Genomic DNA, 16,110 nt, shown 5'->3' on the forward strand with positions numbered 1-16,110 from the left:
GAAATTTTAGAATTGATGAAAATCACCCCCTTCCTAATTTCTAAACAAATACATAATGTAGTATCTCATTTGTTTATTGACTTAGAAAATAAAATAAAGTGGTAATGAAATTATTAGGAGAATATTCGGTATGAGTAAAAAAAAACTCTTGTAATCTTCCAGAAAAATATATATACACTGTACCATTAAACCCATATTGTCACCAAAACTTTTATTTCCCAGAAATAGGAAAGCTGTAGTTAAAGTGTGACTTTCCACAGCAAAAACAGAATCGATCCCTGTGACATATTGTGCAAATATGTGTCAATTTCTCAAGAATTATGAAATCCGAGATATTATCATCTAACTGAATTCTTTGCCTGAGAGCTCAAGTTTTATTGTTTGATTGTGACAAAAAATAGATTGTAGATCTCATCATTTAAGGAGCATAGTGAAAACCAGCTAGATCTACTTGGAAAACTTACTTTGATGGCCGTCCAAGTGTTTTCTTAATATCCATAGTGTCCATATGATTTCCTACCTTGTTCTTAATGCATTATTTGTATTTAATTAAAATCACTAGTTTACATCAAAACAAATTAGTGACTTGGTATTCTTCTGCTGAGGTAAAATGGGATATTAATCTTGTTAAAGAAGAATGTGGTGCCATACTTGATGGTCATGTGACCTTGACATTGAATTTTGACTAACTTAACGAAAAAATAATTTTGAGGGCTTTGATATTTAGTAAATTTAATGCTTCTGCCTATAGTCTTTTCCACTGATGCATGTGATAGGAATGAGTAGATTTACACTAGGCTCTGATCGGAGGCATACATGTTTAACAACCAAATCTTGGTTTCTGTTTGCCGACATGTCAATACACCATTATTACTTGTATAAATCAAAGAAAGCGGTCAAAGTTTTTACATCTTCTGAACCTGATCCCTTTTAAACTTTTCATTAAAACCCTGCACATCCCACTTTTGTTTAATATGTCATGCAGCTCTAGAGAAAATGTTTTTAAATGAGACTTTAATCAGACATTTTTGCAAACTGTCATGTTATTTGGTATTCCAAGTACTATTTCATGTCGTAGCTCAGCCTGAATACAATTTAAAAAGATTAATTTGGCTATGGCAGAGGGCCTCCTGATGTGAAGCATTTAATGTCCCAGAGTAAACATCCTTTTCTATCTATCGTTTATTTGTTTTATTAAGTACCTTTATTGATTGAGCTAAGATCATAGATCACATTTTAGGTATGGTCATAATATCTGAAGGATTCATGAATTCAGGATAAGAATTTATGACTTCTTGACCAGTTATATAGATAAATGAACAGTATCTCGTGTGACTGTAACATGTTGTAGGAAGTTCTCATGGGTTGACTGTTTTATCTTTAAACAACAGCCAATCCTTTGCAGATTAGTTTGCAGTTTGTAATGGATTTGGTTTTTTATGGTTTTTAAAGGTAGCAAATCAAAGAGATGCATGTGTGCATGTTTAGTGTCATTTAACGTAGTACAGAGTGCTGCATGTCATTATAGGAGAGGAATGAAAAGTGATGTTTATTTTATACAGTTACAAGTAACCAAGGAGCATGATGTCAATTTAAAGATCTATATTTCACACCGTATATCACATATTGCTCACGTATACTTTTACACCAGCATGATTATAGAACTCCTGTCATGTAGTATCAAATGTATTGTTAAACATTTTGCAAAATGGAAAAGGAGTTTATCCAAATGAAAAAAAATTATATTCTTTGATTTTTAGTGAAAAATTATCTGCATAATTGAAGTTTCTGGATATTTGAATTTTAACTATTAATTAGACTAGAAAAAGAAATTATGTGCCAACTTTGAGTTCTCTAGGATACTGTCCAGAAGCTTCAGCACCCAGATTGTTAGATAAACAAAGCCAGTCTATACATGTATATCAAATTACATGTAATTATAGAATATGTCATTGTGAATTGTACGTGGAATATGTACTATAATTTATAAAAAATGTGTTACTGTGCTTCTTGTCTAAGTTTTAAAAAAACCCACTTTTACATGAATTGCATGTAAGTTATGATGAACACAAGACAATGATCAGGGCCTCATACTCTCTATGTGTTATGTTGCTTGTTTAATAATCAATTGCTTTGCTTTTTCTGTGCACTTATATAAAACTAACCCTATTGTTTGCAGAGCGAGTTATTCAGTAAGCTTAGGAGAAGAACAATGAGTCAATCTGATGAGGACGACGGTCTTCCACAGAGTCCGGTGCCACATGTCACCACGGCTGACCTCATTCTGGGTGGTGGTCTCAAGGTACTATCCAGCTATATACACTGGTGCCTATATTTTATTGAATTGTTTGTACAAGTGTGTAGCTGTACTGTTACACTAAACTGAGACTTTCTGCTGAGACCTGTAATGCTAAGCTTACAATAATGTCTGGGTACAGTAACTCAATATCTCCAAGACAACAAGCATTGATATCCAATTACAATAATGTCGGGTCTTGGGAGAGATGTCACCTTCCACTTGTTTTCCTTTTGAAACTGTGATAACTTTGAACTCAGATTACCTGCACAATAACCATATGTATCCTGTGTTTCAAGCTAAATAATTAATTAATCAGTCAATCAATCAATAAGGAGACCTTGCATTGTCATATCCTCAACAGATTACCTTGACTATCTGCAATTGTGTTTCAGACCATAATTCTAAACAAAAGATAGCATTTGATCTGAGTCATGACCTTTTATACTCAAAGTCATTTGAACAAGGTCAGTGTCACCGGGGGGAGGGGGGACATGACGCCATGAAATAAACCGTGTCATGCGAGAAAAATCAGTATTGAGCGAGTAATTTATTGTGGGGTTCGACTTGCAGCTGTGACAAAATTGGCGAAGCGATAAGTTGTGTGATATAGACCCCCACATATACAGTTAGAGGTCTTCGACATGATAAATTTGTTACACAGTTAATTAGTGACCTGATACGGAAAAATACAAGGTGTGAAAAAGGAAACCTCGATACGGGTTTTCTTTTCACACCATGTATTTTTCCGTATCAGGTCACTAACTAACTGTGTAACTAATAGTGTGTCTGTCTGCTTGTCTGTCAGCACCTTCTGGATCAGGTAAAAACATTACTTGTAAGACTAGGATCATCAAACTTGGTACAAATGTTACCAATGGTTAACAAAATAAACATCATTTCATAGGTCAAAAGTCAAGATCAAACTTGTTTGGGCAATTTTACAAAACAAGATAGAAACAGCACTATAATGACTAGGATAATCAAATTTAATACACATATTCAGCCATAGAAAATGTATAGTGGTATAGTGCAGTCTTTTGTCTGCCTGTTCATTCATCAATGCTGTATATGAAGGATAAAAAGAGTACTAAGACAAGGATAATCAAACCTGATGTACATGTTCCCCATAATTAAAGGGAGATGCCTCTAATTTCATCAAGTCATAGGTTAAAGGCCAAGGTCATTTTCATTGATAATTTTTGTATTTATGAAATGCCTTTTAGTAATTTTTTTTATATGATCTTGTCATTGTCAGGGCCATTAAATTTTGACAAAACAATGGTTTATTTGGATTAATTTCAATCCTTTCTTTAATTACCACTACTTTACTGTCTATATTTGGGTGGGTGTACTTTGCAGCTCAATCAGCAGCAATGTGGAAAAAAAGTCCTCTATGTAGACTACATATTTGTTGTAGAGAAAATATATATACACTCCTACTCAACCCAAAGGAGGCTTTTGATTGATAATGTATATTAAATAATTCTTCCTTAAGGTCATTTATGACAGGTCAAGATCACAGGAATTAGAATCATAATCAGGTCTGTAAAGATATAGTGCAGGTATTGTGGAGGATTATATGAATGTGGTATTCAAATATAATGTATTTCAAATATGCCCTATCTGTAATAGGTCTAGTCAGTGTGAATATTGTACAAAAGGGGCACACAGTCTTACAGCAAACGAGGAAGCAGCTATTAATGCACAGATTAACCATTGATTGAAAAGCATGATCACTGTCTTGAATTTAATGCATGTGATTGCACAATAGCATTTGATGTTGATAGCTAAAAGACATTGTACTCTCTTATGTCTCTATATAAATATGTATGTACATCAGTAATCAACTTGCACATGTTAGATAACTTAGTGATAGATCTTGATGTAGTGAAAGGAAAATTTAGCATATATGCTTATCAGTGAAAAGTTTTGGCATCTTCCTGGATTGTTTTAGTTGCTATGAAGATTTGTGCAGTTTTCCGTTGCATCATTGAATAATTGTTTGTAAGGAATGAGTTAGTTGTCCATTCATTTCTTAAACCCCATGCAAGTGCTTCCTTGGAGACAAAATAATTTCTTGTGCTCTCTGTCCATCTTGATAAACTAGTTGTCTATTTCTATTAAGACTGCGTGTATGGACCATTCTTTTCGCTTGTTCCAAAGTTAACTACCAAACAAGTAAAACTACATGTTTCGCTGTACGATTAGCAAGGTAAACTTACTTTTTTTTGTAGCCCTACAGTTAGCAAGGCTCTGTGGAATTATGTGTATCAGTTGTCTATCTGAATTAAAATATGTAATTGGTGAACAAAAAAAGAAACATATATACCTTGCTTTTTACTTTTGAATTGAACAAATGATTACTATATGAATTGTTTTGGTATTTTCATGAGTAGGTTGGTTTTTTTGTTTGTTTTCCATTTTTGCAACGGCAGGGATTATGGCCATCTGCTGTATATCAAGTCTCTTGGCCCCTGACACCTTGATTTCTATATATGATACTACATATTTTAGATTTATCACATTAGGAAGACCCCTGTTGTTTTTTGTTTTTTTAAGGTCCAATGGTCACTGCCATCTGCTAACTTAAGGTAACAGATGGATTCTGGTTGATGTCTTTTATACATGTGTATTGTGATTTATCAATGAAATTTTAAAAGAATTCTCTGGATGAACTTTTAGGATTTTTGTAATGGGAAGGGGGGGGGGGGGGGGCACTATGAGAGATGTTTGATGGCACACAATAAGAAAGATCTGCAACATTAATTGGCTAGCTGCATACTGTTCTTTTTGGATCAAATTACATAGTATGCACATATTTACCAAGGAAATCAACTGTGAATGAAAAAATATTTTATTTTGGTGTTAAATATTACAATGTTATGATTTACAGTTTTAGAAAAGCAACAATCAATTAGTTGAAAGACAGAAAAGTATAATTTGATCTTGTTTTGACAGTTTATATTTCCATACATAGATATAGTGATATATATTGTCATGGTAACAGGTTGGTATTGTCAGATTTATTGATTACAATTGAGGTATTGCAGACAGTCTTGAGCTGTCTCCTAGGGACTTACCACATCCTTTTTTTGCATTATGTTGATAATAGGCTACTGTTTTTAGTCATCAAGTGGTGAATTTTGTGTACATGGGATTTAGAATCAAATTATGTTACATCAGTTGGAAGTTAATGTGAATTGTCAAAATTCAGTTTGAAAAAAAAAATCATACAAATGGTGAGTTTCTGTAATAATCTTTATTTATGGATAGCAGTTTAATTTGTAACAGAGTAAAATTTTATATATATATAGGATCAATATCTGTCAATCTTATTGTGTAGTATAGATATAAATTTGTTCACGTCATGACCTCTAGGCCAAGGGCAGGTAGGGCCACATTTTAGTAGGAAAGTGGTTTTTTGTTTAGGAAAATCCTGGGAAATGGTACGACTTTAATTTATATGCAAACATCTTTATGTACTAAAGATTCAAGTTTGTTCACACCTTCATTCTGGGGGTTAGGTCAGTCCACAAGAGGGGCAGTAACTGTACATAGAACAATTTAGTAGCTGATGTGATTGATATATGTGGCCCTTTGACCTCTTGTGATGTCTAGCAATAGGATTTGTAAAAAATTATATTTTTGACATATAGTTGTGAATAGGAGTTTGCAAGGAACAAGATAAATTTGTACGGTGAAAGTCATTACTTTTCCTGCCTTTTATATCCAAGGTGTTGTTGCAGTAAGAGGCAGGTTGGTTCAACAATTTTTGAAGACAATCATGAATACACAAATCTCATTGACGTTTTTTGATGAAACAGAATTGTTCTCAAAGGTATAGGGACACTGCATTTGGTTTGTCTTGTATAGTGGAACATGTCATCCCCCAGGTGTTTTCTCTTGTCTGTCACAGGAAATGGTGATCAAATCAACATAGAATTTCAGACAGATGAGCCCAGGTGATGTCTGCATTTTGAATTTAAAAAATGAAACTTTTTGTTGAATTTTGATCATGGTTTCTCCTTTGGAAGTTTATCTAAGTAACTTTTGAATAGCTGGTATTTCTAAAATTGCATTGTTAGAAATTTTAAACTAGTACGTGGGTGCATGCATGCTTCAATTTGTCATCAAACTGTGTTTAAGGAAACCAAGTAGTGTACACAGCATTGTCTTTGGTAGTTAATGATATATAATGATATTTGTGCTCCCTATTTTTGGAATAAGCCTACTGTCTCCTAATATTTCAAAGGAAATCTGTTGTAAAAGAATGCTTTCCTTTGTCTATATAGGATGTAACTCAGCTGAGGTGACCTGAATTTTCTCCTGATTAGGATTTGTTCATGTACCAAGTTGCTGTAAAAGCCTTAAAGTTTTATAACTCAAAATGGATTCATAGAATTTATACTCTTGTATGACAAAGCATGCCTTTAAACATTCATGTTTGTTAGAAAGAATATACATTGGTTTTTACGGTGAAATTTTACCTCATATGGGTGAGAACATTTCACTTTTTTTTTTTAAAAAAGATAATCGTTTTAAAAATATAACTCATTTAAAGTTGACAACCAAAAATTTGGACCTTCTTAATGCATGGATAATGCTTACTTGTGTTATGTAAACAAGACTCAAACCTTCTTTATGTTTAAAAAACAACCAATGTAATGTTAATTTTGTAATTAAAAATATCCTACATTTACACAGACACAAATTTAACTTTTAAATGACTTATTTATACCTACAGAATACTTGAGATACGATATGTTACATAAAATTTTTCATAAACTTAAATCGATAACCTTTCGGAAATCATTCAAGAACTCTGCATATTGAGGAGATAAAAAAATATGAGGAATGTGGCGTACATGTATGTCCTTAAGTTAGGAAAGATTTGGGGTACTGGCAGTTATTGGACCGACTCACAGTTTGAAATTCATACATTTTGAAATCATCAACCTTAGTTTTTGTAATGATCACAACAAAAAGATTAAGTTTAATCTGTCAACAAATCAGTGTTAATGTCGGTGACCTGGCTGTATCTGTTGAGAATTTAACACACCTGGGGGCCAGGTACAGATAATCAAAATAAGTTAGGTTAGTACATAGTCAACATTGTTATCACAAGTTGTATCTACAAAGGTAGAAGATGTACAGTACTATGTTATGAATTTTAAGTGACTGAATTGGTCTCTGTGCATCTGTCTGGATAGCATGGTAAAACACTCAGTTTAACTGTAAGTGTCCTTATGATTACGAGTATTTTTACAGGGATTGACAGCTGTACCATCATTTCATTAATAATTAATTTCAAACCTTAATCATGATCTACAGCAAGTTCAGACTTTACATCGAAGTTTTGGGAGTGCCTAGGGATGAAAATTAGGGGGGCAGGATGTATTAGTCTCTAAAATACCACTTGCATATAAACATAAAATTCTTTTTAAATACAATATTACCTATGGATTTTTTCTATACACCCTGCCTGGAACATACATGTAGGACAGTTTTGAAAAAGTAAGTGTGAAATGTAAAGTAGCTCAAGTATAAAAAAAGCTGTTTGGTAAAATGGTACTTAGAAATTAACTCGGGAAGGAAACACAAATTTTGTTTTTAAAAGATTATAAGATGCAAACATCAAATGTTGTCTTCTTTGATGTAACCCACCCCCTTGTATTTTGAAACCTTTGTATATTATTTTAGCTTTTAATGGCTATATCATCTTCAATGTGTTATTTACAGTAAAACTCTAGACATTTTTTTTTATTGAAATTTGGGGAATAGTTTATACAGGCTTTATTTCTGCTAAAACACATAGAAATCTATAGTAATTTTTCCCTAGTATCCATTCTAATTCTTGCGTTTTGATCAAAATCTGGATCATCATATTTGTAATAAAGTTCTATCCAGTAACAAAAAAAAATATTGAAACTTTACCTATAGATTTTCTTGAAATTGATATATTTCATGGTATTTATCATTAGTTTCCATGCATTGCTAATTGTAAAAAAAAAAATTTAAAAAAAATATCATGATATAGATTTTCCCCACTGGATTTAGACAGCAGAAAAGAAAAAAGAAAGAAAAAAAAGATAGCAGTATAAAAGAAATGGAAAGTGAAAATGACTCTCTTTGTTCAAGCTTTTTATTAACTAAACATATCACATTTCTGTTAAAAACAATTTTTTTGTAAGGAAACATCATTTTTCACAAAGAAAATCAATATTAAGTGAAATCTGAAAATTGAAATAAAGGTACATTTTAAAGTGAATCTGAGTACTTGTATAAAAAAAAAATTTTACGGTGTTGTAATCCTTATATATAAATCCCAAGTCCTTTGTGCTCTTTTAATATAGATGATTTGTCACCAAAGAGGTAATGCAGTGTACAGTGAGATTAATATGAATAATATTAAGGTGTTTTGTCAGGTGAGTTTGTCAGTATTCTTGTCTTTGTGTTGATGTACAGATTTCATTTACTGAGCTAAAGGATAATATTTTTAACAAAGGTAAACTGTAGAAGCATTTACTGCCAACATTTATTCATTACAACTACTTCATGATGTATCAGTAATAAACTGGTTCATAGTGACTACTTTTAACAACCGAGATTTTCTTGAACAAATAGGACTGATCTGCAACTAGAAATATTAGGTTGACAAGGTTCGCAAGAAAATTTTTCACACGAAAATAAAAGGTTTTTTTTAAAGGTTTTAGAAAATTATGATAGTTTATTTGGTGCATCTATTTTAAAGTTGTTTAATATTCTTTATAGTAGTTCAGTTCCTTTTGTTCAAGGAGGGTTTAAATTCATAGATGATGTCCATATCACAAAAATATTAGATACTAATGCTAAATTATAAGGCATTCATTTAAGACCAGTAAAACCAGAAGGTACTATAGATTTTGTCCAGGTCACTGTCAGTCCTGCCCCCAATTCATTTTCTGCTTTCTTTTTTTTAAGGAGGTGTGTAGCATACCACACAGAGAAATTTGATATGGATGAAAAGTGGAGGATATGTTACAACAATAATTTGAAATTGAAAACTTTCAAATTTACTTTATTTAGTCAAAAAATGCAGTTTTAATAGGAAACCCCTGCTGGACTCAAACCCGCAATCTACAATTCAGCAGTTGATATGTGCTAACCTTCTGAGCTACTCAGCTTGGAGATAATTTTTTAAGTGAATAGACAAATATTGCTGATATCTATATTATCATCCATGTTTTGAAAGGAAGTCTGCCATTATGACGATGTAGAGTACCTCCAGGTCAGAAGCCAGTGTGTGCTATTCCGCCATCACTTGGTGTCTGTTATTGATTTGTTTTCAGGGTCCTCAGTCACCATACTTAATATAGATATTCCTCCACTGGTGCTTCAGAATTTTGAAGCAATCTGAACTGCAATATGGCTACCATGGTTTTCATCAGCAAAACAAAAATTTACTTCTCCAGAACAGTTACATTCCAGTCCATCTCATACTTGGATCAAATGTTTTTCTCTTGGTGCTTCAGAATTGTAAATATTACTTTTTGGAATGATCAAAATTTCTGTATTGATGCCATTGCTTTTGATTGGCTGAAGTTAATTTAGGACAGGTGAGTGATGTGGGCACGGTCTTGATAGCCTCTCGTTTTGTTATATTTGCAGATAAATATGCAACATGTGAACCCAGTTCAGTATTCATATACTGGATTAGACTGAGTTTTACTGTATAGTCCTGATTGTATTCATTTTTACAAAAGTTATGTCCCTTTATTCAAGCTCTTTGGGGTTTCGATATAAACTTGTTATGCAGTTTCCTAGGTGAACTTCGAAATAAAGGTATTTCAAATTGTCATCCATCACTATGCAGTTGACCTTCTGTAACAAAGCCCTACCCCATAACATGAAATAAAAGTTCTTCCTTGAAGTGTAGGGTCAATATATGACAAGTTTTGTTTAAAGTGATTCACTGATGAGGTTCAGTTTGGAAATGGATGCTGTACTCTTGGAATGTGATTTTCAGCTGGAAAATTGCCATTTTACATAAAAATACAATGAGAATTTCATCTGATTCTGAATCTAGGTCAATTTGATCAAACTCGAGTAACAACCTAGTTGCAGTAGGATTGTTGCACAAAGCACACTTAATTTTGAAACATGACATGATTGATGATTTTGGTTGAACCCTTATCATGGATGATATATTGTTCTCTGGTTGTATTGTATAACCTGTAATGTGAAATAGACAATTTTTACCCTTTAGTGGCTATTATCTAAAGGACGATACACAGTAAGTAAGCTCAGGAGACAAGATAATATTTCAAAGAACAAGCTTGAAGAGTAAACACATGACCATCACCATTTGTGTAAATGTTGTTAGATCATGTAAACATGGCAGTTACTGGTTCTGACATTCATTCCAGGAAACCTTGGTAACATCAAATCTTGCCCTTATAACAGAGATAACCAAGTGATTTTTCAAAGTGCTTTAGATATAAGCAACTAATTACAGGAATTAAGTTCATGTACAAAAGATAACATTGGTGTTTAAAACAAATCTTGTAGAAAGCCTAAAACTTTATTTATGCCCCAAAGATTTTTTTTGGAGGGGGTGGGAGGTATGTTTATTAATATTTTGTCTGTGACTTTTGTCTTTGTCTAACTGGAAGTTTAACTTTGGATAGAGCCTTTGAAATATATATAGGTCTATGTGAAAACTATTTGTTGTCTATTGAACTTTCAGTTTATCACTGAGTTGAATGACTTACGGTTTGCACGTGGGTGGATAACATTTTTGCTACAATTACTGGGTAAGGATGTCCATTTTATGCTTGAGTTGGCATGGTTATTAAAGGTTGCGAAGTGGCTGATGTATGGCTATATGTATGTAGGTATCCTCTAGGTAATGTCACGAATACTTCTACGTAAACATGAATACCAACTGATTGTGTGATTAGATTTTTAGAAAACTGAATGACAGGTGAACCAATTGTTTTGTCATTCTAGGTATTTATCTATAATCATTAAGTACTAAATTCATGATAAAGTTGTATTTTATGCTTTTGAGCAAGTTTAAACATGATTAAACATACTTTGTACTCAGTATATATTTCTTCTGAAGATAAGATTGAATTGTGGTTATTTATTTTAAGTATTGGATTAGGAGAGTAAATACGGTCAGTCGGATTGAATAAGCAGGTGACGTTACCTGTCCAAAGTGATATTAATCACCTTAATCTATTGTTATAGAATTGACAGATACACACTAAATCAGCTAAATATATTCGGGGTTCATTTGTCATTAAGGTCACTCAAATTCTCTTCAGTCATTAAGTCTGTTACTACCATCTCAACACTGTTGTAAAGTGTGTGGAATTTTAAAAATTCGAAGGTAATTGAATTGTACAATATTTAATCTATGTAAAATTGTAAATTCAGCAAGTAGAAGGGTATGAATGACATTGATACAGAAGTAGAATATTTCTTGAAGTTTTGTACTTTTTTCAAATAAATATTTTTATATTGTAATTTAATTTCTCTCTTAATATTTTATTTCATTTTACACTTTGGTATTTTTCCAATTGCATCTGAGCTATATAAGGAGTGCAGGGATTGTTTAATAACTGCATCAGGCTTTTACTTGTAGGAGTAGATTTGTATCGGGGGGAACCGTTTATAAAGATGATAATGGTCACATTCTGTCATTTATTATTGCATTTATGGGTTGTCGATATTTGACCTCAATGTACGTGTTCACGATGGGTTTATTTTCTATATATAACTTAGTATAGTGAAGACAGTTAGCTATGATGTTTAAAATCATGTACACGCACTGCCTCCATTAATGTTAATTCAAAGTTATGAATTTAAGTTGAAGGACTTTTAATGAATATTTCTCGTGGTTCACAGTACCTCTTAAACTTCTGATGATCTTCACTAGGCAAGGACTACTATTTGATTCTCTCCACTTTATGGAAATGAGAAAAGTGGACCACCATACTCCCCCTAATAAGCATGCAAGGTACTATAGGACCCTTGAATGATGAAATCAATATACACATGACCAGAGTACCATTAATAACAGAGAGGAATTCAGCTTGCACTCTCCAAGTGGTAACTTTTAAAAGAGGGAGCATTAGATGTAGTTCTTACTAAATGTTGCAAAATCATTTATTTTCAGGTCTTTAAAAACTGTAATGATAAATCAGTCATAATGATAAACTGTTGGATGATAGATAGACCATTATAAATCTGCCATATGGTTTACAGTCTACATATACTAAAAGCATGTACTACGGTTCAATGTGCTTGATCGGGTAGTACTGTAAATTGATTATTTTACACAAATACTTAGTATCGCAAAATTCCTCATGGACGTCAAATCGTGTGATCATGAATTTGTGAGTGGTCTACTGATCAAGAGTTTTAACATGTATTTCAGCAATATACAATTAAAGCGAATAATTTTGTATTGCATGTTATTTGTCTTGCTAAATTACATGATAAATTCCTCATGTATATTTATGTCTTCCCTGCCCAGAAGGGGGTCATCTTGTTTTAGTGTGAATTCTTCTTCCGCTTCTCATACAAAGTATGTCTGGACCCTAACTTTTTTGTTTTTTTGGCATGGGCCTTCGATATTTGGTATGTGAGTATATACCATGATAAGACAGTGTGTCATGTGCCATTTTTGATGACTTTTCATGTAAAGGTCAAATAATAGAATTTTTGGGCTAAGCCTTTGATATTTGATATGTTGGTATATACCTTGAGAAGACATGCAGAGTGTCACATACCATTTTTGATGACCTTTGACCTTAACCTCTTATGTAAAGGTCAAATAATTGAATTTTTGGGCATTTTTGTTTGTCCGGACCATAACGTTTTGTCTTTTGATGTAATTAGGCCTTTGATATTTTGTATGTGGGTATACCATGATAAGACAGTGTGTCATGTGCCATTTTTGCTGACCTTTAACCTTGACCATTTATGTAGAGGTCTAATGATAGAATTTTTTGAGCATTTTTTTTTTTTGGTCTGGACCATAACTTTTTTGTCTTTTGACATAGGCCTTTGATATTTGGTGATTGTTGGCAAGTTAAATTTACTATCATATGTTCACAACACTGTTCCTTGTTTGAAGCTCATATACATACAGGGGAATGTTATGTACCGTAAGTCTCAATTTTCCACTTTAAAGATGATCCCTAAAAATTGAATCCCAAGGACTTCCCTTTGAAAAAATTCTGTATATGCGTGCACATGTATATGCATGCACTCACTTGCTCACTCTAGCGGATGCATTGTCAACATATTATTTAACAGATTTTTTTCTTAATTCATTTAAAAGTATTAATTTCTTCCTTTTCAAACTCTTTATTAAAGTCACATGCTCTGCCATTTTTTATCTGACTATAACTATTTTAATTAAGTCACCTGATTCACTATTGATCAATGCCCGTCATCGTGCCTTAACAATTGAACATTAAACTTCTTGCTATCAACCATTCCAAATTCTTTCATATTTGGTATGAAGCATCTTAGGGACAAGAAGGACATAAATTGTAAATATCAAGACTCCTGCATCCCTTCAGACTTAAGGGTGGTGCAAAATCTGCCAAAATTTGGCTAATTTTCAAAAATCTTCATCCTTATAACTGCACATCTGTAAGAAAAACTAAATACATAGTGATGTAGAGCAGGAACGCAGCTATGTTAAGGCTTCCCGGAGTTTGAAATGCATTCAAAACATACATTGGATTGCGAGGTCGGTTTTTTGTTTTCACTTGTAATTTATATACTTAAGTACAGACAATTTATATAGAAGGTTCTCTCGGCTATATGTTAGCATATCTGTTATGATATCACATGACTTCGTTGATCAATTGACGGTCATTTATAATTGTTTGAAGTGTTTCACATAAATCGCTTCAGCGCAGCTCATTTAACAATTATTTTAAACTTTTTGTTTGATACATGAACTCACCGTATCCTTGTGTACCCGAAATGTGCTTGTGGAAAATGGTAGTATTACTTGCGCACAAAATACACGTATTTCATGAAAAGTTCAACTTACCGACACACTTACCTACACATTTGATGGTAATCTGTACTCAAACAAAGCCATCAAACATTTAACCAAGCAAGATTCGGGAAAAGAACAAACTCCTCTTACGATTTCCGTAATAGATCTCAAATGAATCCTCATAAATTACCTGCACTAGACTATTTTATAAACACATCATAAAATTCTACCTTTTATCACTGGTATAAAACAGAGTACATTTCAAAGTATATTTTTTGAAAGCAGTGTAAACACGCTGAATTTCAATCAAGGGTAATTAAACAAACTATTTTAAAATATTTGGACATAATATATATTAAAATACAATTCAGACACGTGAATTTTGCTATAGTGTTCTGACATCTTATAGGCAGTTTGAAATAAGGTCTAAAGTTTTTGACACTCTCCCCGTCATAACAGCTCAAGTTTGCAGTGACTTGACGTCATTTTCCATTATGACGTCATATATTGGTAGTTCAGAGAAGTAAAGGCATAAAGTGCACTGTGATATTCTATAAGGGAATCCTTAACCTACCCGCGAAGGCCTCTACCAAAATTGTAAATTTCATGATCCATGGGGTAGAGGTTCTGACTGCAGGGTGGAGCCAAACTTGGTGTTTAATGTTTATATGTAAAACAGTTAAAAATCGTCTTAAATGATGTTGACACTAAATTGAAACTAAATGGATAAAGAAAGAACAGGTAACCCTTTACCAAAATTGTAGATTTCCTGATCCCGAGGGTATGAGTGATTAAACTGATACTTTTAACCAATACGCAGGTGATTGATTGATCTAATGATTTGATTTCCTCAACTTTTTAGCTATTAGATAGTAATCCCCCCCACACACACACACACAAACACAAGTCAAGGTATAAAATCCAGTACTCAAACTTTTATCTATAGTGCTTTCGCCCTGCAGGCTTGTCGGTAGATTTTTTAAAAATATAGATATATATATAGATAGATAGATATATATATATATATAAAAATATAGATAGATATATATATATATATATATATATACAGTATGTAAATACACACACAACCTACAATTTACAAGCTGAGCGTTTGGGCTAATTTTAACAGCCTGTGTACTGTACAAAATTTGAAAATCAGGACAGGATGATTTTGAACAAGGCTGACAACTCTTTTGAGTGTAACAGTCCAATGTGACTGGCTCATAATTTCCTTGCATTTCCAACTTAAATCTTTAAATTAAATTACAAGGATTGAGTCACAAAATAAAAAGTACTCAATACAACTGGTTACAACACTTTCCACATACTTATTTAGGAATTAATTGGATCTACTGTGAATTTTTGACAGATCAAGCCTAAATAAAAATGACAAAACATTGTGGAGCATTTATTGACAGATATCTCTGGGGACGATAATTGTTCTTGATCAACCATTGTATCCATTTGTATCAAATTGCAGTCTCTTAAGCAAAAAATAAAATCAATTATATTAGAAACCCACAGGATCCTCCAGATAATTTCAAGATTTTAACTGTGTAACTAAAATAAGCATATAGAGACTGTGTATATATTGCAATGATGATATTGTCAAATGTTATTTATGAGGTTATTGATACACCAAAAGTGTTTTGTTGATTATATGTGGGGGTCTATTGTTGTTTTATTTTTAGACTAGCCGACTTTACACTAGTTTAATGGCCAATTCTGTCATTCAGGTTGTGAACCAGACGTGCTCAGTTTATGAGATGCTTTTATGAAGACAAAAATTCTCATTTGGATTGTT

At 32.7% G+C, this 16,110-nt stretch overlaps 1 protein-coding gene across 12 annotated transcripts in view; it reads left to right on the forward strand.

Annotated features, from left to right (window-relative positions):
- LOC125678553 (neurofilament heavy polypeptide-like) overlaps nucleotides 1-16,110 on the forward strand; it is a 34,764-nt gene that overhangs the window by 11,042 nt on the left and 7,612 nt on the right. For 9 of the 12 annotated variants that reach the window (XR_007371554.2, XM_056155532.1, XM_048917096.2 and 6 more), the window contains one exon: nucleotides 2,180-2,302. The exons of the other annotated variants lie outside the window; for them this stretch is intronic. Coding sequence is in view for 8 of the 9 variants with exons in the window: in XM_056155532.1 (XP_056011507.1) it covers nucleotides 2,180-2,302 (123 nt within the window). In the remaining variant the exon portion in view is untranslated. The remainder of the gene's footprint in view (nucleotides 1-2,179; nucleotides 2,303-16,110) is intronic. 12 annotated transcript variants of the gene reach the window in all.

Source organism: Ostrea edulis, chromosome 2 (assembly GCF_947568905.1).
Source record: "Ostrea edulis chromosome 2, xbOstEdul1.1, whole genome shotgun sequence".
Classification (NCBI taxonomy): domain Eukaryota; kingdom Metazoa; phylum Mollusca; class Bivalvia; order Ostreida; family Ostreidae; genus Ostrea; species Ostrea edulis.